At 34.8% G+C, this 23,278-nt stretch overlaps 1 protein-coding gene across 1 annotated transcript; it reads right to left on the reverse strand.

The window, feature by feature from the left end:
* Nucleotides 1-6,872: 6,872 nt before the first annotated feature.
* Nucleotides 6,873-12,999, reverse strand: LOC142633804 (protein MODIFIED TRANSPORT TO THE VACUOLE 1). Its single transcript, XM_075808053.1, has 5 exons — nt 12,411-12,999; nt 10,658-11,410; nt 10,276-10,431; nt 8,472-9,440; nt 6,873-7,375 (listed from the first exon to the last, which is right to left on the reverse strand). Exons 1-5 carry the CDS (start codon nt 12,615-12,617, stop codon nt 7,334-7,336), a joined length of 2,127 nt encoding a protein of 708 aa, XP_075664168.1. The 5' UTR covers nt 12,618-12,999; the 3' UTR covers nt 6,873-7,333.
* Nucleotides 13,000-23,278: the final 10,279 nt, after the last annotated feature.

A 23,278-nucleotide genomic window follows, 5' to 3' on the forward strand; every position in this document is an offset into this window, starting at 1 on the left:
TGTGGCAGTGGAGAGCAGACGCTTAGTCGAGACATCTACAGGGTAGCTGGTTGTTTCAACTTTTTTCGAATGCTGTCCTGCTACTTTTCTACAGTGGGGTTCTATTTCAATTCCATGGTAACCTATTACCCAAAAAAATTTAAATTGAAAGAAAATTGAATAACTATTATTAATAAGTCTGTTCAGTATGAAAAAATGAGCAATGAGCATTTTGTTTACCAATTTTCTTTGTATTTCTCTCAACTTTTTGTCTTTTTAGCTAAAAGGATTTTTTCTTTCCTCTGCAGATGGCAATCATTGTAATATATGTTTACCTGTACAGCAACCTTTGTTGGTTCTTAATAAAGACCAAGAGGAGTTTCGGAGGAACTCCACAACTTTTTTCATTGAAGCCGAGAAGTGGAAATTTTCAAGGAGAAAATTTGGTAAATGTTATAAGTACCCAATTTTTTATGCAAGTAGGCTTATTAGTTTTGGTGCCCACTCTCATTGAGATTGGAGTAGAGAGTGGGTTTGTGAAGGCAGTATTTGAGGTCATTACAACACATATCCAACTGTCACTGGCTGATATACCAAGTCTTATGGGGCTGTACAGCCATTTCAACCAATCCTCCGCTATCTTATTCCAAGAAAATCCCAAAGGATTAAAGATGAAAGGTATGTACAGCCATGAAGCTACCAAGATGAACATTGAGGAAGATACAACTTTGTTGAAACCTAGAGCAGCAAGCTTAAAGTAGATTAGAATAAGAAGGATTTCCATAGCTTTCACAAAGTAGATTAGAATAATTTTTATTTTTATTTTTATCGATTGGCGAATATTAAGAAGGAAGGAAGGATGGCTGGACAGAACCTTCCTTTTAGACCTTCAAAATTTGCACCAACAAGGTCTGATCACTAAAAAACAGGGTCTGATCACTAAAATTTTGTTAGTCCCTAAGATAGTGATCAATTTTGTCCTAGACCTTGCGGTCCAAACTACCAGATTTCCTGTTCACGCTATGTATTAACTTTGTGGACTTTGTACTGTTTTTATTTGTTTAATATCTGTTTTCCTTTTTTACCAACAAAAAAAAAAAACCACCATTAAACATAAATATTGAAATCCTATGGAAAAAAATATATTGTAATAAGCTAGTCACTTAATGCAATTACACAATTCTCTCAATTTTCAATTCCTTTTCTGGTTGTTATTTTATTTTATTTTTTTTGAAAAGTTTTCTGGTTATTATTTTGTTAACGTGTTTATAAGGAAACGATGAGGTGACATTTTTTTTTTTTATAGACATGACAGCTAATTTTTTGATAACAAATGTAAATGACACTGCATTGAAAATCTTAGACCCATTCTACAAGGACCATATCACCTACAATGTGTAAATGTACAATTCTTGTAATGTGAATTAACTGGCCTAGCTAGCTAATCCATACTAGAATATATATGACAATCTTAGACTTATTATACTAGGACTATTAACCATATGATATCACTCACATTTCTCTCGTCTCCGTAAATATGTTTAGGTGGACATTAAACATGCATACATTGAGAAAGGTGATAGAGAGAAGGATAGATTTTTGGCTTCCGATAGGTTTTCTCAGAGTTTTTTTTTTTTTTTTTAAATTTATGAGCGGTTTTCTCAGAGTTGAGTTGGAGATTACTTGAATTATTAAATGAGGTGGCAAGTTTTGATAGGCCATCAAATTCACACTACAACAATATTGTACTTTTTACCCAACCCATACCGTCTCACTCTCATAAGCCATATTACCATGCATTGATGCATACGCATGATATATATAACCAACATAAATATAACCATGTTCATAATAATAAAAAAACATAAATATAACCATAAAACTAACTAATGTTAACATATCATAAAACACAAAGGCATAATATTCATGACAGGAAAAGCATTACGAAAACGCTGATCATACTCATCAATAATGGATAGGTATTGTTAGGTTTTAAAAGTTTAGAACAATTGGCAAATTGTGAACATAAACTTGTCTAGATATAAATCCTAAAGTCTATAGGTATTATTAGACAATGTTCCAGGTGATACAAGTTAAGATCTAAGAACAAGCAGGCTGCAGAAAAGAGAATTCAAGATATTAGTGGTCTAAGTTCAATTGTACAAACTTCAATTCTTTCAAGTGAATTTTTTTTTTGTTTTTTTTTTTTAGGATGGCTAGATTAAATCCTCCCTAGATTTTTAAATCAGTTTGGTTTTTCTGGATCATCATATCATTATATTATTTTAATTTTTCACTGCTTTACATGATATAATTATTTTATTTTAACGTAGATCTAAATTAAATAATAAACCTAAGTATTTACTTAATTAATTAATTAAATTAAAGAATCTAGCTTAGAGGAGCATACAGGTATCTTTATTGCCGGAGGAAAAAAAAAAGTTTTCAGAGTTATTCCAAGATGTCTAAGATATTGAAGATCTCCCATCATTGTCTTTTCCTGCCAACCGTTGCAGACTTGCTCCAATCTTCTGCTCACAATAACTTGTCTAAAGCCAACCTTTAACATGGACTCCACAAATGAATTCTTATAGGTCATTTGGATCTGTCAGTTTAAATTCAAGACCTCCTCCTTTATCCTGTTGGGTTAAAACTCATTATTAATTAAGAAAACACCAACACAAAAAATTAAGAAAACACCAACACAAAGGCAAGAGGTGTTGAAATTTGTGGAATAAGGTAATTAAATTAAATTAAAAACTTACTCAAATCTCTCTCTCTCTCTCATGACTAATATTTTTTCTAATAGTACTAGCAAATGACAACTTGTCACTTAATATTTGTTTTGAATGGATTTTAGTTAGTTCAATTGATAAAATTTTTTATGGTTATATAAGAGATTCAGGATTCAATCTCCGCTTATACCAAAAACTGATTGATGTCTTGATTTGATTATAAAAAACTATCATTAGAAATTGACGTCATAAATTGAACCCCTCTCAAAAAAATAATACTTGTTTTGAAAGTATTGTGAACATAGTATTTCTCAAATTAATTATACTTTATTTGCAAGATTATATTGTTAAGAAAACCATATTCAAACTTATATCAGTTGGATTTAAAAATATATATATTAGGGTTAGGGTTTTCAAATTTTTAATTTTAAGGGTCAAAAGAATTTTATATATATAGCTCAGAGGGGTTCAAATGAACCCCGAACTAAAGGTGGCACTGCCCCTACATAGAACTACGTACACGTCTGAAAAAGTCCAATTTGAAGTAAATTTGTGTTTGATATAAGTAATAGTATTTTGGAGACTACAACTAGACCCAGTCAAAGCTAGATGGTCTCAAAGTTAATTTTCCAAAGAACTATTGTTATTGTGCTCAACACTACTATATGATTGTGTTATCATCTTCACCATCAAGCAATGCAAGACTCGACTGTAACTCCAGAGTTTGGATTAGAATTTGGATAAACTCACCATTATTGTTGTCTTCGCTTTCTAAATCCTTTTTGAAAATGATTTTTTTTTCTTTTTATAAAAAAAAAAAAAAAAGGGTAGCTCTCACTCCTATATTAAAGAAAACTTGTCCTTATAATACAGTATATATACATATATGACATTTAAAAGTGATATCTTCAATATTGCAATATGCCAATATACCTAGCTCATTTTAGGGCGAAAACGAGCATCAGAAATACTCTGAACTTGAATCTAATCATATTTTTTGTCCAACAGCAATATAGAGGAGAATGATTTGGTCATAAATTGCCATAAAATTAATGCTCTATGTTCTATCTACAGAATTTGGACATGATGGTGCTATTTATGTGTTCTCTAATCTTGCTAGATAATTGATATTTGGAAATGAGCCTTCATACAGTACCACCACCTCTAACTTTTTCCATCTACAAACTTAAACTTGAAACAATTTATTAAAAGCACTAGCTTAAAAGACCCTTCCTACATGCATTTGACGATTCTCTTTTCTTTTCTTTTCTTTTATTAGTCACATTTTATGGTAACTACGTCACATTGGACTATTTGGACAATTAAATTTAAGACTTTATTCTCATAATTTACATGTTATTGGCATTCATCAAGGTTTGCAAAATTAAGAAACAAGAAGAATCAAATTGATACTGACCTCTTTGTATACAAAAACCAAATTAGCAAAAAAATTACTTCTGCTCATCAGGAACCACCTTAATTAACCAAATCTATGCACAATAATCTTAGGAAATTGACATTATAAAACAACAGTAGAAATTACTTATGAAACCAGAAATGATATTTGATATTTACAAAACATATTAATAAAAGTAATTTTTTGTAATGAAATGGTGCCTCAATAAAGTAAAAGTGAATTCAAAGTGAGCAAAAAGTAAGAGAAAAACATTGAATTACCATTATATTGGAGAATTATTGCTCTATCACATATCTATATGAAAAGAAACCATTACTTTTAATTTGAACAAACTAAAACTTAATCAAGAACCATAACACACAATCAAACCCCTTTGCATTGAATAACCAAGAATCAAACACTGCATTCATTTTCTTTTTCCAGTTTCAAGGCGACTGCCCACTGGCTTAGGTTTCAGTAATTTTTGGTTGTAGGTGCTTATGGTAATCAGGACTTTAAACAGTGTGCCTCTTTTTTTTCTTTTTTCTTTTTTTTTTTCCTTCTTTATACTTGACTTTTTGAAATATTCTTTTTTTCAAATTCTATATAGACTTACGAACTTGTTACTTCCCTATTGTTAGTCAACGAATTTTTGTACAGGCCTTATGATGTTTCTTATAATTTATTTCATTGAAAAAAAATTTTCCCCCTGGAAACTTTGTATAACTTGTTTTTGCTATTGATATTTGTATATTTCAACAAATTTTTTTCACCTTTGTAATTGTCACCACCCATTTTAACCGTCTTAAAATTTTCAAAATTCTCCCAAAAGACCAAGATACCTTTTTAAAACCAATCTCAAAATTAACTCTAGACTATATTTTGTGTCGATTGAATGAAGGAAATGTATTTTGAATTAAAACTACAGTCAATCAAGGTCAATACCCATTCATTTTTGTAAAGAACACTTAAAAATGGTAAAATTGATCAATTTAAGGCTAAATCCTATAGTTGACCTAGCTTTAACTAAAATTCTAGTCATTCGATCGAAGCAAATTTGTCATCATTGCCAAGAGTACGAAAAAAACTTTTAATCAACAACTAATAAACTAAAATTGGACCAATGACGAGCAAAATGTCATAGAAACAGTAAAAAAAATGGAAAAAAAAAAAATACTTGGCATATTTTAACTCTTGAATTTTGGAAGAAAATGATGTTTGAGGCTTTGCTCCACATTGCAAAATATGGACCCAAAAAGCTAGAATTTTCTCGAAGTAGAGCTACGACTTTGTTGAATCAGAGAACCAAGAGTTACTCTCTTTTTCAATTCTTTGACTGATTTGATTTTTTAAACCATGCTCTGGCCTTTCTAGGGTAGTGAGATCTAAAATATGGTCAAACAAAAACAAACCCTAATTCACTAATTCAAGTGGGCAATGGTTGAATTTTTTTTTTTTTTTTTCCAGTGCATTTCACCACTGTCGCACTAGAAACCCTAAAAGATGATTTTTTTTTTTTTTTCCAAATAACATTAAATATCAAAATATTTAGTTAGTTGTCACGTTTCAAAACAATGTTAAAAACTAGCATCTCGAGTGTCTAAAACTCAAGTTCTAAGATAAAACTCGAGTTTTTAAGTCTCGATTTGTAAGTGGTGGTAGGTGATGGGGAAGAAAAATCCACGTGGAACTCGAGTTTCTAAGAGTCAAGTTTCACTTTTAAGACTCGAGTTTCGCCATCTGATTTCCTTCTTCTTCCTCAAGCTCTTCTGACCCAGCATTGTTCTTCTTCATTCTTCGACACTGCAAATCGTTCCTCTTCAGATCGGAGCTCCAGCGTTCAATCAACTAGCGTTCTTCGTTCAATCGACCAGATCAGAGCTCCAACGGTCTTCGCTCTTCCTCTGTTCTCCGCTTTAGTTCTTTCTCTGTTCTCTGTTCTTCATCAGATCGTCGACGCTGCACATCATTCCTCTTCAGATCGGAGCTCCAGCGTTCAATCTACCAGCATTCTTCGTTCAATCAACTAGATCGGGGCTCCAACGTTTGTGTTCTTCCTCCGTTCTCTGTTTCCTCTGTTCTCTATTCTTCATCAAATAGTTCCTCTTCGTCTTTAGGTACCAAAATCGAGTCTTAGGGACTCAATTTTGCTTTTTAGAAATCGAGTCTATAAGACTCGAGATCTATTTGGCAAAAACTGCCTAGATCAACTAGCGGAATTTGAGTATTTGAAACTCGACATTTAAATTGAAATTGACCCTTTTAAACTCAAGATGCTAGTTTGTAGTATTGTTTCTAACGCATGTCAACTTATTATTTTCTTTCCCTCACCAACGTTATTCTGCAAATATCCTCCCTAAAAGATATATCCAGATAATAAAAAGATAAATGCTTGAAAATATGTTTTCCAAACAAAACCAATGGCTGAAACCAACTTAAATCATTCTTTGATACATGTTTCATAAGTTAACAAGCGCAATTTTCAAAATATATGAAAGATAATCAGACAAAACCAAAAGTGACCCTCACATAAGTAACCCGATTTTATAATTTACTCGTGTTATGCTTTTCGTTCCATGTGTTTGAGTAATGAATTTTCTGTAATTTTGCATTTTATTTTGTGTTGTGGTTTCTGTGATGCTCGTTTGAAGGTGCTATAACAGGGATTTGGGGCAGCACAGTCTGCATTTTGTTGTCCACGGCTGAGGGCATTTTTCTCCATATATATTATTATAAACACATACACAATACCAAAACATATAAAAAAAATCTACTGCGTTTTATTGACTCTCTGGGTTCAAAAGCATGCACTATAAGTAGTCCTCTTGGGAAAAAAAAAAAAAAAAAAAGTTAAGAGAAAAAAAGGAACGCGCCGGGGTACACTACATATGCATTACAAAAGAGAAAGACATCCAACAAGTGCTGGCAATACAGATTCAAATAATTAATCAACTAACTACACAGCAATCTCTCATTCTTCCATGTTGAATATAACAATCCCATAAGCATTTCCACTCTCTTTTCTTCTTAGTTCCAGGATTTCACATCGACTCGCTTGCAATGCAATTATCATGGAAACATGTCTTGGTAGTATTTGCAAATGTTCCATTATTGCAAAAGAATGCCTTCTTTGATGTAACTGTATAACCTGCTTCAATCTACACGCTGTAAAGCCATAATCAAAGTCCTAAAGCAGTCTCTGAAGAAGCTTAAGCTCAAAGATTCAAACCACCCTCTTTGGGTCACGAGCTGCATTAAGATGGTCCTACAAAACAGACAAAATACAAAGCTTAATGGAGGAGGCAAAATCTAAAAGTGATCCATTAGATAACACCAGGATGGAAGAACCAAAAGCCATTATCTCATTTTAACTCCATATCACCTTGGTAGTAATTCATAAATCCAATGTGCTAAAGAGATTACTATGTAACTAGGAATGATAAGAATAGCCAATTGAAGACCCCATATAATGAATTGATTTTCATTTTCCAATAAAATAGGTAGAATCAATGAAAGTACCTATCCATATATATGCGCAAATGAACAAATGAAAAGATTTAATCCAATTAGCCCAAGTCACTAATACAAGAACTTATGATCTCTGTGAATAAACATACAAAATACAGTTTTTTCTATATGGGCCAATTAATCTTTTATAGAGACTCCCCCACTTTCAAGCCCCGATGATGCCATATTCAATCATATGATCATACATCCAATGAGGACCAATTGTCACAGCAAATGCATTCCACCATAAATTCTCTCCCCTCTTATTCAATTCACCCACCAATCTAGTTATGTATAGTGAAAAAGGAGTTTCCACTGCATGTCATTGCATTAAATTAGTTTTTTTTTTTTTTTTTATAAGATCACTTCCACTACTTTATTTGAAAATATTTTATTAAAAACCATTAAGACTTTACAATACCACTTACATCAATGTAAATAAACCAGCAATCTTTCAATAACTTATTGTAAAATATTATTTTCTTTTTATGTAAGTTTTTTTTTTTAATAATTAAATTAAATACTTTCAGTTATTTAACTTGGTGATGAATGGGAATTCTGCTCATTTATACAATGAAATATGGTAATCAGAATGGGTAATGGGTTGAAAAGGATCCACCCAGGAAGGCCTTGTTATTGACCAGGAAAAAAAAAAGGGGGGGGGGGGGTTAAGTGCCATCAAAAACCATTTCAGACATCTTAAGATCTCTTCAACAAAAGCCATACTCCAAGTGAGACTACAGTTAACAACTTAAGAACAAGAAATCTGAACATAAATCCATAAATTTATAACAAATATATATCATGAAGAAAAAAATAACAGTCAAACCTCAAGTATCTGAACTTAAGCTTACCGAGATAAAGTCAAATGCTCTGGTTTCCTCTTTCTTTGAACTGTTCATCATTGTACTGGTAGATTGTTGAGTTGGAAAGTTTGATTGGAATATGTCAGGAAGGGGGGGCACATATGCTCCATTAGTTCCCCCAACATGACTGACACCAGCATTCTGGGTGTTCATGTTCCCAAGGTGTTGGAGGTTAGACATTGTTGCAAGGAGTTGCTGCTGAGCAAGGAAACTCCCCATGGCAGCATAATTTAAAGGTTGAGAAGAAAAGGTGGGATTCATCATCAAGCTAGGAGATATATTGTATGACATGGCACCAGGGGGAAACATGACATTTGCATTCGTCATAGCCGTTTGAGAATTGAACATGCCACTCAATGCATCATTAGGTACCTGATGGCTGGGATGACTATTTGAATCTGAGAACAGACTTTGAGGAAAACCTACTGGAGAGGTTCCTTTCTGCTTCATGTTAGAGGTATTTTCATTAATGGACAAACCATCCATCAAATCGTTAAGATCTTTTCTACGAGTTTCTTGCTCCTGAGGAAGTTCATGATTGGACCCAAAAATATCAAATAGTTCAGGTCCATTTTTCTTCTCTGCCATATGATTTTCATTAGCACTCTGTTTATCATCAACAATCATCCCAGAAAAGAGATCATCTGCATGTTCTGCGCTATCACTAGCATGAAATGACACATCTGCAAAGGGGTCATCATCATTTTTCGATTCAGAAGCACTTACACCAGTGCCTGGACCATCTCCAAATAAATCATCAATCAAAGGAGGTGGAGTTGACAGATTTGTGATATTTTGATCACTTTGACTATTTGTAAAATTTTCCTGGTAAGCATCTGGATCACCAGTGTCTATTAAGTCAGGCATTGGAACAACGGTAGTAGTATCAGCCTTCTTGGTTTTTTCTGTATAAGTTGCTGCACTGCCTGCCTGTTCTCCACCCAGAAGGTTTAAAACCTGTCCATAAAGAGCCAATTGTTTATTTCAACTACAGATCTTCCCAAGTAATCAAAGAAAGTTTCAGTCCAAGCTATAAATTGGCAGTTGCTGTTTCTATACCAAAATATCATCAGATAAAGAGAGATTTGGTTATTTATGTATGGACATAATTCTTAAGGACAAAAGTGAATATGAAAGGGAGATGAAGTATGAAGCAATATCTTGCCAGAACCATTCCATTCCATATATTTATCTCCAGATGGGAGAATTTGGTCAACAATCCCTAAATGGAGTAGACTCTATTTACCAATAAAAAGTGGGGATGCTCTCTTACAAGGAAGATACCATCTATAGTTATTTAGCCATCTCAATTATATTGGTACAGATCAAATTTTAATTTGAATTTCAAGTAGAGTGAAGCAAAATTTAGCATTCATAATTGAGTTTATCAAAGGCACCTCCTCATAACCATCAGCAGAAGAAAATCAATTTATTCTGGTTTTATTTGACACACAAGAAAAATCTAATAATTCTTGAGGAGCAGCCGTTCATAACAGAGCAAAATGTTTCTGCCTCCTTGAAGTGAGTCACTTGTCATCATGGATGGTCAACAATCATACCTCATTTTTGTTTGGTTTAATTTAAGGTGAAAGATAAAAATACACTTCAGAATACAAAGAAATCAGTCCACCAAATCTTGGAAAGTCAATTGCTAACAGCAGGTGAAAGGATCACTTAGAATAATGCATATGATAAAAATTGCCTTGCAAGCAAATTAAGCAGAAAACAGTGAAGATAAAATACATTCGCCCAGGAAAAGTTAATAAAGAATAAATAAATGACAAAATTTTACCTTGTTGGCCTTTTCCTTCAAAGAAGCTTGAGGAGACTCGGAACATCTCACCACCACATCTTTATTGTCACTGAAGTAAGATTCCACAGTTGAAAAATGTTCATCATCCTTTTTTCTCAATAATGACTCAAGGACACAGATGGCTTTCATTCGAACCTGAAGGACACCGATTTCATAAAACCATAAGATATTATGTCAATTAGTATAGAATAAGCATCCCAATTATTATTATTATTTTTTTATAAAAAAAAAAAAAAAAGGTGCTAGCGTACAGCAACCATGTCACATCTAAAGAAACCGAAATATATTATAGGAGAACAGGCATTGTATAGTAGCATAGAAAATCTGGACTTACATGAATAGACAAAGAAGATCAACATACCTGCCACTGAGGTGATTGAAGCTTTGACTCAAGGGCATAACTTAAAGCCAATGCATCCAACTTTGCAGCCTCCACAAGGAAAACCTGAATAGCATCTCGAGTGGGTTGTAGACGTACACCACCTGATGTTACAATGGTCTCCACCAATCTCTCTTCACGAGTCTTACTTTCTCTATAACTTCGACCAGACTCCCCATTAGTTATTTCAGTCTTAGTTACTCTTGAATCCTGGCTCCAAGATCCACTAGACGCATTCTTAGAAATCCCAAAACTACCCTGAGTCTCATTACGATAATCAACAGGTTCATATCTATCTCCATGCTCGGATTCAATAGTCAATGACCTCCGAAGAGTTGTTGGACTCTTGTAGCTTCCATTTTCATTCTTTTTTGATAGATGACCTTGTGCAAAAGTACTAAGTCCCTGCTTGATAGAGGCACTTCCAATACCAACTACCTCGCTAAGAAATGATTTCTTTTCTTCTGATGGCATTTCGTAGTTTGTATTTCCGAACCCCTGTATTCTTTTGTTAAGATCTTCAGCAGGAGATGGCTTATCATTTTCCCCAGCAAAAATAGCAGCAATAGTCTCGTGAGCAGTGTCCCGCACAGCCTTATTAAGTGCATCCCCTTTCAAAGGATCAGGATGTCCCTTATAGTGAAATAGCGGGCGAACGGCTGCTGAATGTCTCTGCATTTCTCTCCTAAACTCCACACCAGATTTTCCCACTGCATATTTTATCAACCTCAGAGCCTGCACATAATTTGAGCATAAATGGGGTATCAACATCTCTTACAAAAATCATAATTTTCAGTAAAAATACGAAACCATTATGATCAGACTCATCTTTCTATTTATTTATATAAGTAATGCAATTCTTATTGATATCAAAAGTAGAGTCACCCAAGTATACATGGAGTATACAATAGGGAACCTGGGACCATACAATCAATCATGCAAAGCACGTGAATCTATCAAATCAATAACAGAACATAAACACAGACCATGCAAAACTAAACATCCAATCCAACAAAGTTTTCAGGAAAGTGAATTTGAGATCATGCATAGTTCTCTCCATGTCCTCAAAATGCCAATTGTTCTTCTCCCTTCATATACATCACATCAAACAATGCGGGGCAGCGATCCACAAATTACAATTCTGATGACAGCAGAGACTCATCCATCTATAATCCATATATCTTTCTATTCTATCAAACCCTACTAAACTTCACTATGTATCCCCTAAAAGTTTATAGGTTCTAATTGCAAATTACTTAATATTTGTAACCATGAAACTAACAGCTGCTATTCAAAATAGGGTCACTAGTAAAATTGGAAACCTACTAACCACAAGCAATTGCAAAGCCATAACAAGATTTCATTCACCATTAACACCTTAACATTCTACAATTGCTGCCTCATTCTCAAAAATGCAATTGTTCATGCACCAATTAAAACAACTCAATTCAAACAATTCTTCACAGATTGATCATTACAAAAATTAAGAAAAAGATAATTCATCAAACAAAGCTTAAAACAACAAAAAAATCTGAAACCTTATTTCCCAAAACCCAAATTCTTAATTCTCTATTTCCCCTCACTTTCCCAGCAACCAAACAGAAAAAACAAAAAATAAAAATAAAAATAAAAATTCCCCAAGATTTCAAGAACCCCCCCAGATCTACTACCGAACCCAATCCCCAAATCCAAACACCACCAATCGAAAACCCAAATTCATGATCACAATTATTACCTTTTGTTTAACAATGGGGCTCCTGTTTTCGAGGCGCTTGAGTATAAACTCCGAGACCTCCTTCACAATACTCACATGCGACGATCTGAGAAGCTCGCAGATCTCTTCGAGCTTGTACACCGGAGTCACCTTGTCCTCGTCCGACGTGGCACCGTCGATCATTCTCGACCTCCAGTACGACTCCACCGCTCTTCTACTCGAATCCATTTCGCCAAATAAATTTACAAAATAATAAATAAATAAATATATAAAACCCTAATTTCTCACAAATTTTCACCGAGCTCCAAAATCCGATCCAATCCAATTCAAACCCAAGATTTCAGAATCACAGCCCTAATCCAAAGCTTCACCGATCCACGAACCTCAACATGCAAAGATTTTAGATCGAATCAGAGCCGTTAATCGATTCAATACGCGACGATTTGATCAGTTTTACGAGGCCGTTTGATTTTGTGAATGGGAGGATTGAAAAGGATTGGAATTTGGTTCGAGAATTAGGGGTTTTGACAGACAGACAGACAGACAGAGAGAGAGGGTTTTTAGCTTTGGGCAGTGGAAGCAGAAGAAGGAAGGAAGAGAAATGGAATTGAATGAAGGAATGAATTGAAATGAGGGTGGTGACTCACCGACCCGTGTGGTTAACGTTGAAAGTTTGACGTATGCCCAAGCCTTGTGTTGGTGTGCGCCACTTGCCCAATCTTTGTTAATTCCCGTAAGCACGTGCTGATGATGTTGTGCCAATTTTTTTTTTTTTTTAATCTTTTTGTTTAATAATACACATTACACACGGTTCTTTTTTATTAAATTGTGAGGGTTTGTCTTGATTTTCGTGGCAACTTATCATTTTCTTTTTGGGATCACTCAAAGACACAACTTAAACAAAACTTTTTTTTTTTTTTTGGTTGCATTTGATAGCAACGTTGAAAATACGATTGAAAATGTGAATCTTTACTCTTTTGCTTCGTATTATCTTGGATGGCATAAGATAATTATTGTTTTTCAACAAAATTTAGGAAAAAACAATCTGTAAAAAATAAGTTTTATTTTTAATAGTTTTTTTATTGACTAAAAATAGTTTCTCTTTGACTCTTTTTAATAAGTCATATATTCTGTCTTAACTTTTACTATAATTGTGATTCGACAAACTGTGTATGAATGTTTGTTTATCACTATCATATGAACTTATCACTTTTTCATTATCATTTACAATCTGTCATATCAAAAGTTGTCCACCTATTTTCTCTTACACAAAAGTCCATTTGTTTTTCTCTTAAACATGGTTTTCTCTGTTCTTTCTCTTTGCAACTTATATGCCCTAGATTAAGGATTTAATAATTCACATTGGGGGTGTAAAACCCACAAATTGCTTTTGTTTACTACACATACGATCAAATGGAGTTTTGTTCAAGTGTGCATTACTTAGGGGTCATTTGGTAACATTGTTCTAGTAATGTTATTTGTATTTTTTTGAAATCTATGTGAATGAAAAAGTGTGTGAAAATGCGTGTAATGTTATTTAAAAACTGAAAACATGCTATTAAACAACTCTACCAAACAGGGCCTTAATTTTTTTAGTATATTGTGAACAGCAACTACTTATATTTACAAATTATAATGCATAGGTTGTAAACTTAAATATTTATATTTTATTCGCTTTCTCCCTCTCTCTTCTCTGACTTATCTCTCACTCTTAGGCTCCCCTCTTCTCTCTTCCTCTCACTCTCTAACTCTCTCTTCTCTTTCTCGCTTACGATTTTGGGTGGCAATCTAGGTGGTTGTATATCAACATCAAGCTTGCGTGCTGGTTATTGGTTGTGGTTCGGTGTTTTCAATGGTAGTTGTTAATTTTTGTTTTTTAGTTTCAGTGGTGGTGGTGGTGGGTGGTGGTTTTTTGTTTTTTTTTTTTTTATTCGAGGGTTGGTGGTGGTTTTTTTTCTCGGTTCGATGGTGTTTCAATGGTGGTGCTGATGGCTGGATTTTGATGGTTGGGCTGAGTTTTGGTGGTAGGCATGCTATCCACAGGTCAAGTAGATCGAGTTTGGGGTCAACCTATCACTTGACCTGCTCAAGTTAGGTGAATATATCTTTCACTTGCTGTCGACCGAATGGTCGATCAAAACCATTTGTCTTAGTTGTTTGATTTAGTGAGTCTGCTATGTCGGGTTATCGGTTTAAAGGAAATACACTAAAAGAGAGAGCAACAAAGAAAAAGCATAAAATAGAGAAAGAGAGAGAAATCAAACATAACAAAACCAGAAACCAAAGATCTATGAGCTTGGAATGGAGATAGAGAGAGAAATGAGAGTCTAAAATCATAATTGAAAGAGAAGAGACCTAACATATGGTAACAAACATATGAAGAGACGAGTTGGCGCCTCAGCAATGGTGATAGTAAGGAAGAGTCAAGGCTACAACTTGAAGTTTAAAGATAGATTCTAAGATTGGGACAAGGAATATTGGTGAGCCATTAATGTTATTGTTTTCTTTTTGGTTAAATGGTGAAACAGCATTGAGCCCAAAAACCATAGTAGGACAATGCCATCCATGCTCACATGAATAGCTACAGATATTCGTTCAAATAATCTATACTATCTATAACTTGATTCCCCCAAGGACTGGATTTTTGAGTGGTTCAAAAATACCACTAGACACTACATTAGACTGGGACAAAACTTGAGAACAATCTGATAAAAATTTATCTCTAACTCCACTTAAAATTCCTACAAAATAGGATACTATCCTACTAATCCATGTTTTCAAAACAAACTTATCAAACAAAAAAACTTCTCAGTCCACTTTATATATTTCCTTCAAGACCACGCTTTTTTTCAAAAAACTTTATCAAGATTCACTAGTTTCTTTTATTTAATATTTGGATTGTGTCATAATTTAAAAATTGAGATGAATGAAAAATTATGACACTAGACCAAAAAAAAAGCCTCACCGCACGCATAAAGCGCGTGTGATGAGACTAGTATTTTTTTTTTATAACTAATTTGTGGTGTATGATATGACAAAGCCTATTCCATGAAAAGGAGAAACCTACCCAGCTCACGTGAAAGAGAAATCAAATCAACCCGTGCAGATGGAGTAGAACTATATCTAAAACGGATTGAGATCAAAGCTATTGCACCATGCAATTTCTTTTTAATGGATGTGATTAAAAGTTAGGAATGTTAGTTTTACTATCAGTCATTGGATCAAAGTGGTTTAAATTTTTTTTTTTTTTTTTGAAGTTAAAAGTTAAAAGAGGTAAAAGATGAAAAAAGTTGAAATTTTTTGTGAGGGATTTAGGGATATTGCACAGTGCAATAGCCCTAACTATTAACTATTGCATCAGATCCAAATCCATCTAAAACTTGAAGGAAAAAGTAGAGCTATGTAGTATTTTCGGTCGGGTCGGTTGCTACAGGTTTCAAACATTTGAACCCATCACTCGAACCAAAATTTCAGCTTTTGAAGTAGTGAGCCGACCGTTGGGCTTTGGGTCGGGCGGGTCCAATTGGTTTGATTGGGTCATCCAACTAGTTGGACAGCCCTAGTGGTAGGTGGTTGCTGGTGGTGATCGGATTGTTGAATTTGGTGGTGGTTGTTAGTTGTGTGGGTTTGACGGAAAGAGAGAGAAAGAGAGGGAAGAGAGAGATGGAAGAAAAGAGAGAGAAATGAGTTGTTTATATTATTTGATGAGGTAGTATATCTTACTTTAATGAGTTGTATGTTAAAATAAAAACTGGGATATTGTATGATTTGTAAAATTGATTATTAAAATAGATAAAGTTACTTTTTTGTTGTAAAATAAATATTTTTTAAGGTACACGGATGTAAATGCTACAAGGTCATTTGGTGGTTACCAGTTAGCAACTTCAAAGTACAATATCTAGCTGAAAGGTTAAGTTCATTCCATACGTCATTCTCCTCTCCGAATGAGAGGAAAAAATTCAAAACACTTTAGGATCAAAATTTTTATTTTTTATTTTTTAAGTATTAATTTTAGATCATTGATAAATGATGGTTAGCAATTCTAGTGTATAATTTGTCTCTGAAAGGTTAAAGTTACGTTTTGTAATTCAACAACCTATATGAATGAAAAAAAATGCCCCTATACTATAAAGTCATTGGTGATTAATAACTGTATAGTAGTTCACTAATGTCCCTCCAAGTTAAATTGTTCCTTTTGAAGGAGATAGACTCAAATCAACTTACATGATTACTCTATAAGCATTATTATAATCAAAATTGTATCTAATACCTTTCAATGTTGTTAATTTCGTTCTGTTCTACCTGAAAATGGCTTGAATTTTTCATTCCGGTTAGTTAACCAATACGAATCATTCCTCTATTTCATCTCATGCTAAATTCTAGCTCATTCCGATCAATCCCACCAGTTTCAATTAATTCCACTAAATTCTGTTTGGTATGATGATTTTCAACTTGTATGTAAACAATTTTTTTTTCCATAACCCTTTTTTTTATTATACTCACATATGACATTTTATTATTACTTTTAAACTAAAAATGTGTTTTTTTATATATAAAAAAAAAAAAAACAAAAACAAGACTTTACACACATATGACATGTTTTTTTTCCTCCATTAAGAATGTGTGTGTGTGTGTGTGTTTCTTTTTTTTTTTTCATTTACTCATATATGACATGTTATATTATGTAATGATGATATTTATAATGCATATTGTTTTATTTTGAGTTAATAATTTGATATGGTATAATATTATGCGATGAAGACTTAAACTTAAGTACATTTATTTTGTAGTTTATACATACATACATACATACATACATACATACATACATACATATATATATATATATATATATATATATATATATATATATATATATATATATATATAATAAAATTTGGGCTTAGACGCCGTGATTGCGCCAAGTGGTTTCACTAAATTGCAAAAAAAAATTTAGATTTTTGAAAAATAAGAATATATATATATATATATATATATATATATATATATAATTGTTGAGCCAAGTGGCTGCAATTTCCAAATCATAGTAAGTTTTTAGATAAAAACAAAAAGTTTTTGATCTTATCAACTTTTTTGGATAAAGTAACAATAAGTGTTCGTATGAGCTTCTCCTTCTTTTTCTTTTTTCTTTTTTTTTTTAATTTTTATAAATTAACAATTTTACTCTTAGCTTACGTTAGTGTTTTTATTTTTCGGGATATTGATTAAATATAAAAAAGGTGATGTAAAAATAATGGATATTTAAGGTGATGTAAAATCTACATGACTTTCCCTGCCTCCCCCTTACTATCAAAGTTAATTCAATTTTCATGTGAGTGACTTTACTTTAACTCTAATTCCATTTTTTTTTTAATGTTTAGAAATTTATATTTGTAATTATTGAACTCAAAATTTCTTTCTGTGTATATATTTATGTGTGTGTTGCAGTGAATTTTGCTTTCAATTTTTTATTTATTTATAAATTTGGGTATTTTTTAATTTGTAAAGTCGGGATGATTTCTTGGGGTTAAGGTAAAAATATTAGGTCGATTTTAATCATAATTTGTGCAATTGTAGGGTGTTAGATGTTGATATTAATTTTATGCTTATTTACATTAATTAACATAAACATCTTAGCATGTTTAGTGTTGATATTAATTTGAAACTTTGAGATGCAAGCGCTTCATTATAATTAAATATAAATGTTATTATGCCGGTATGTTATAATTATTATTTGTTGTTCCTCACCCTACTTCACCTTAATTGTTATTTGAACAAGTAAAAGTTATATCTTAGTCCGATCAGATTTATCATTTCTCTCCAATCATTAATTAGTGTTCCTCAAATAAATTATTCATGTTATAATTTTATGACCAAAACCGTGCACGTTTACTACTAAAATTTTTTAGAAATTTAAAACTTGCCATAATCTATAAAATATTTTTACTAATTTATTTGTTATTAAATTTAAAAGATGGGTTCAAGTTACACCTGGTGTAACTTCACAAAAGGCGTAACTTTTGTGAACCATTGATTACTTTAGATCTAAGGGTCAAGAAACACTATCATTATTACTCCTTAGAAATTAGTGATTTAGGCATTAACTTTTCTTATTAAAGGAAAAAAAATAACTCTTTTTTTTTTCGTCCATATCATCATCTTCTTCCTCTTGTCTTTCTTTTTGCACTATACTTTCAAGCCTCCGTCATTCATAAAATCCTCATAGTTGGGTCGGAAAGCAGCGACAGAGCTTCTCTTTTGTTTATTCGTCTAGTGTTATTAGGTAATTTCATAGTTGATGTTGAGGAGACCACATGTGTCCTAAAATAATTGCAGTGAAAAGATATTTCTTAAATTTGGATTTCCATTACCACCATTAATAATAGTCTTGTATCTATAAAGGCGTTTGTAAGTGGATGACACGTTTTCTATTAAAGAAATTTCTTTGTGGAGGAACCATGAGAAGAACTTTTAGATTAACTTTAAGAGAGAATCTTGGCTAAAGTATTTTGTTTATATATAAAGACGTTATATTTAGAATTCTTTTAACAGCGAGCCTAGCAAGAAGAAAAGGACTTGAGAGTTATTTTCAAAATTTTTTCCAACAACGAGTCTAAGAAGAAGAAAATACTTGAGATATTATTTTTAGAATTATTCCAACCACCATTCACGATGGAGGCCTGAAAGTATAGTACAAAAAGAAAGACAAGAGGAAGAAGATGATGACATGGACGGAAAAAAAAAAAAGAAAAAAAAGGGGTTAATGCTGTGGGGTTTTTTTTTTTTTCCTTTAATAAGAAGAGTTAATGCATAAATCACTAATTTCTAGGGAGTAATAATGATACTACTATGAGTTTTTTTTTACCCTTAGATCTAATAGTAATCAATAGTTCACAAAAGATGTAACTCTTGTGAAGTTACACCAAGTGTAACTTGATCCCATCTCTAAATTTAATTATATTATATTAAAAAAAAAAATATATATATATATATATATATATATATAGAGAGAGAGAGAGAGAGAGAGAGAGAGAGAGAGAGAGAGAGAGAGATAGGTTCAAGTTAAATCTGGTGTAACTTCACAAGAGTTACACATTTTGTGAACCATTGATTACTATTAAATCTAAGGGTCAAAAAACACTCATTGTAGTGTCATTATTACTCCCTAGAAATTAGTAATTTAGACATTAACTCTTCTTATTAAAGGGGGGAAAAAAAAGCACAGCATTAACTCTTTTTTTCTTTTTTTCTTCCATATCATCATCTTCTTTCTTTTGTCTTTCTTTTTTGCAATATACTTTCAGGCCTCTACCATTCATAAAATTCTCAATATTAAATTGTAAATACAAGCTATCTTTATTTTGTTTTAATAAACATGATTACCGTTTTGCGAATTCATTTATTACGGAGGGAGTATCGTTTTGCCATTACTTAACATTTTAACCACAGTATATGGTCTGAAAAAATGAGAATTTTTTTTTTCATCCATTTAAGTTTTGGCAATACCTTGTGATGATGTCGAAAATATCACCAATAAGTTGCGAGCACTCTCCAACTCGAATCAAACCTGCAAACAGAAAACAAAGAGACCTAAAAGAGAGCACCGGTGTGGTGCCGGCCAAAAACCCTCCGAATGTCAAGTTAGAATTTCTTTTCAACCCTAAAGTGCTAGAGTTGAGTCAAATGTGCGTACCTTGCTTTGGAGTATATATAGTAGCGTAGGGCCGAGATTCTCGCCTTGGTCAAGTAATCCTTTCCTTCTAGGAGAGTGACTCATGAAATTCTGTATCTCTTAGAGTTCTTTTCCTTATATGAATTTTCAATCAAGGCTTAACGTGTAGCGCAAGAGTTCTTCATATACACGTTGGCGTGAATTACAATCAAGGCCACGTCAGCCGTAATCATATAGTATGACTTGAGGTAGCCCGGAGAAGGACGGGGGAAATTATGTGCATCCATTCTACCTGTCCGTCCACAACGCATCCGTCCTCCTTGGTCATATCACCCGTCACCCTATCACAACGATTTTTACATGTGGTGGTACCGTCATGTTTGTTTTATCCCCCATCAGTTGCCCCCTCATTCCATGATACCGTCATCTCGCCCAAGCGGTCTCATGGAATGACGGTTACAATTTATGACGGACAGGCTGGAATGCTGTCATAAATGCTCAGGGACACGTGGGGGAATTTTAATGGTTGTTTGCTGGAATCGAGGCGTCCCTTCATTTACCGCGCTGTTCCCCCTATATATATACCACCCACCGTATTCACTTTTACACTTTTTAGAAAATTTTCTGATCAGAGCGCAACCGTCAACCCTTTTCAGAGAGTAACCGTCTCCTTTAGAAGCCGAAAAACAACGTGGTGATAACTTCTCCGTCGTGCGCGTCTCGCCGTCTACTTGTAAGTTTTTCTCACCGTCTGCTTGTAAGCTGTTCTTATACAACGTTTCATTCCTTATTTCCCTTGTTGGTCCCGTCGTCGGTATAAATCTAGAGCCTTAGGCTTCCTTTACCCGTCATATGTAGGTGTCAGATGTCTAGTGAGGCGTCAAGTAGTCAATCTTATGCCCGTGAGGGAGCGGGTTATGAAGAGGTGTTCCTGTCAGGTCAAGCAGACCAAGACACCTCCAGCGGGGAGAGGGAACTGTCGGCTAGCTCTCCTTCCCATGGGGAAGATGAAGGGCAAGATATGGACGGGTTAGAGTATGACTCGACTGACAACCTGGACGGTGTCGACCCCCCTGTCCAATCCGTCATTGGTCCTGACGGTGAATGACTTTGTGTCAACCATCAAGCCAGCGCACTTCAACACGCTGAGGCAAAAATACCAAATACCCGACACCATATCCATCCGTCTACCATTCAAATCAGAAAAATGCTATTACTACGGTCTTGAAGATGTCAGTGTCTACGAGCAAATACTAAAAGCGGGTCTTCGATTTCCCCTAAGTGCATTGCACCGTCGTCTCCTCCAGTACCTGGGTCTGGCCGTCACCCAGATATCTCCGAACGCATGAAGGGTTTTCCTGAGCGTCGAGGTACTATACGGCATTATGTCTGACGGAGCTAGACGGTTGACAGTGGAAGAATTCTTTCATTGTTACCGTCCGTCCGAAATTACAAAGTCAAGGGGGATGTACAGCTTTGTGCCGAGGAGTCCAGTACTTAGGCTAGTATCCGAGACCCCAGACTCCAACCGTAACTGGAAGGGTCGTTACTTCTTCCTTCAAGGAGATAACTGGATGTGTCGTCCAGGCGACGACAATCACATGCCGGTTGATCAAACGTGGGGTATAATGCCCCCGTCTGGTACGAGTCCGTCTACTCATTAATCGTCATTCATTTTCATGGATTCTCTCTTAACTTTTTTTTTTTTTTTTTTTTTTTTTACAGCGAGGGACCGTCCACCTATCTCAACCGAACAGTTCGGTTTTCTGGAGAAAATTTTCCAAAAGACAAAGTTGTCTGAACAGACCTAGTCGAAGCTCCCACATTGGATACGTTACATTGGTATTGTGACGGTCTTGAACCTACATCCGTCGCCAGACGATACTACGCAGGTGTACGCAAACGTAAGTTCTGGAATCCTTCCGTCAATAATCTGTCTTTATGTTATTCCTTTGTTGACCGTCTTCTTTTGTAGAAATGGATGACGCCAGGAGACGGGCTATCATCAAACAGCAAGCAGCAAAAAAGAAGCAGGGGGCGATGCTTCAAAGGTGGATCCGTCACAGACGGCTCCTAAAAGGCCATCTTCTGAGAGGTGGGACCGTCACTCCAAGAAGCAAAAACTTGTGACGGGTCTACCTGCCGGTCAGGGGTCCGGCATGGCAAAACCAGCTTCCAAGCTAGGAATTGCAAGGGTAAGGGTTTGATGACCAACCCGGACCCCGTGAAGGAGAAGCCCCCCGTCCTGCTTCGTGAAGACCCCCAATACGCTCTCCGTCGTATTGGCTCCATCATAACCGATGAAGATTATGAAGACCTGGGGAACCATGCCACCGAGACCATGGGGGAGACATGTCTGTACAGCTTAGCCCAGGTTAGTTACCGTCATAGGCCCATTCCGTCATTTTAACTTCGTTTCGTTCTTATCCGTCTTGAATTTATTTCTATCCAAATCGTTGCAGGGTGTATTAATGGCCAAGGGCCTGTCAGACCATTACCTGGCCTAAGAAAGAGCCCTTGAATGGGTACGTACTAAGGCAAAGGCGACGGCGGAAGAACTGGACGAGTTGAAGCTATGGAGGGTCCGTCATGAGAAGAAGCTGGCGCTCTCCGAGCAGGCTCGCGAGAACTTAGAGAAGGAGGTGGAGCTGCTTAGGAAGACGGTGAAAGCCCATGACGACAATATTCTTCAAGCAAAAATTGATGCCGTCAAAGAGTACCGAGATTCCGACGCCCTTCTGACGGAGCTTGGTTCCTCCTTTAGCGACGGGTTCGATGACTGCATCCGTCAGGTGAAGGCGTCATTCCTTGACTTGGACTTAGCTTACATAACCATAGATGCTGAGGCCCGAACCCCTGCTCACCCCATCGACTCTGAAGGGATGGAGGAACTCTTTGGCGAGATTCCAGGTGATGACGGGGTCGCTAAAGCTACAGAAGAAACGACCGTCACTGACTCTTTTCAGCCGTTGCCTGAAGGCCCTGATGAGCCCGTCACAATTAAAGATTAATGTAATTTGTAGCGATAGGGAACAATTTCACTTTCTGTATTTGTTCAACTCTTTGTTATTGAGTTGCACTGTATTATTGATACTTCTTGGATAATCCGTTTAGATTAATGTAACCCATCGTTTTATGCTTTGCCTGATATCTTCAGTATGTCTTGGACTATCCGTTCACTTTGATTGAATTTTGCTTTTTATTTTGCTTATTTATT

Source organism: Castanea sativa, chromosome 5 (genome assembly GCF_040712315.1).
Source record: "Castanea sativa cultivar Marrone di Chiusa Pesio chromosome 5, ASM4071231v1".
NCBI lineage: Eukaryota > Viridiplantae > Streptophyta > Magnoliopsida > Fagales > Fagaceae > Castanea > Castanea sativa.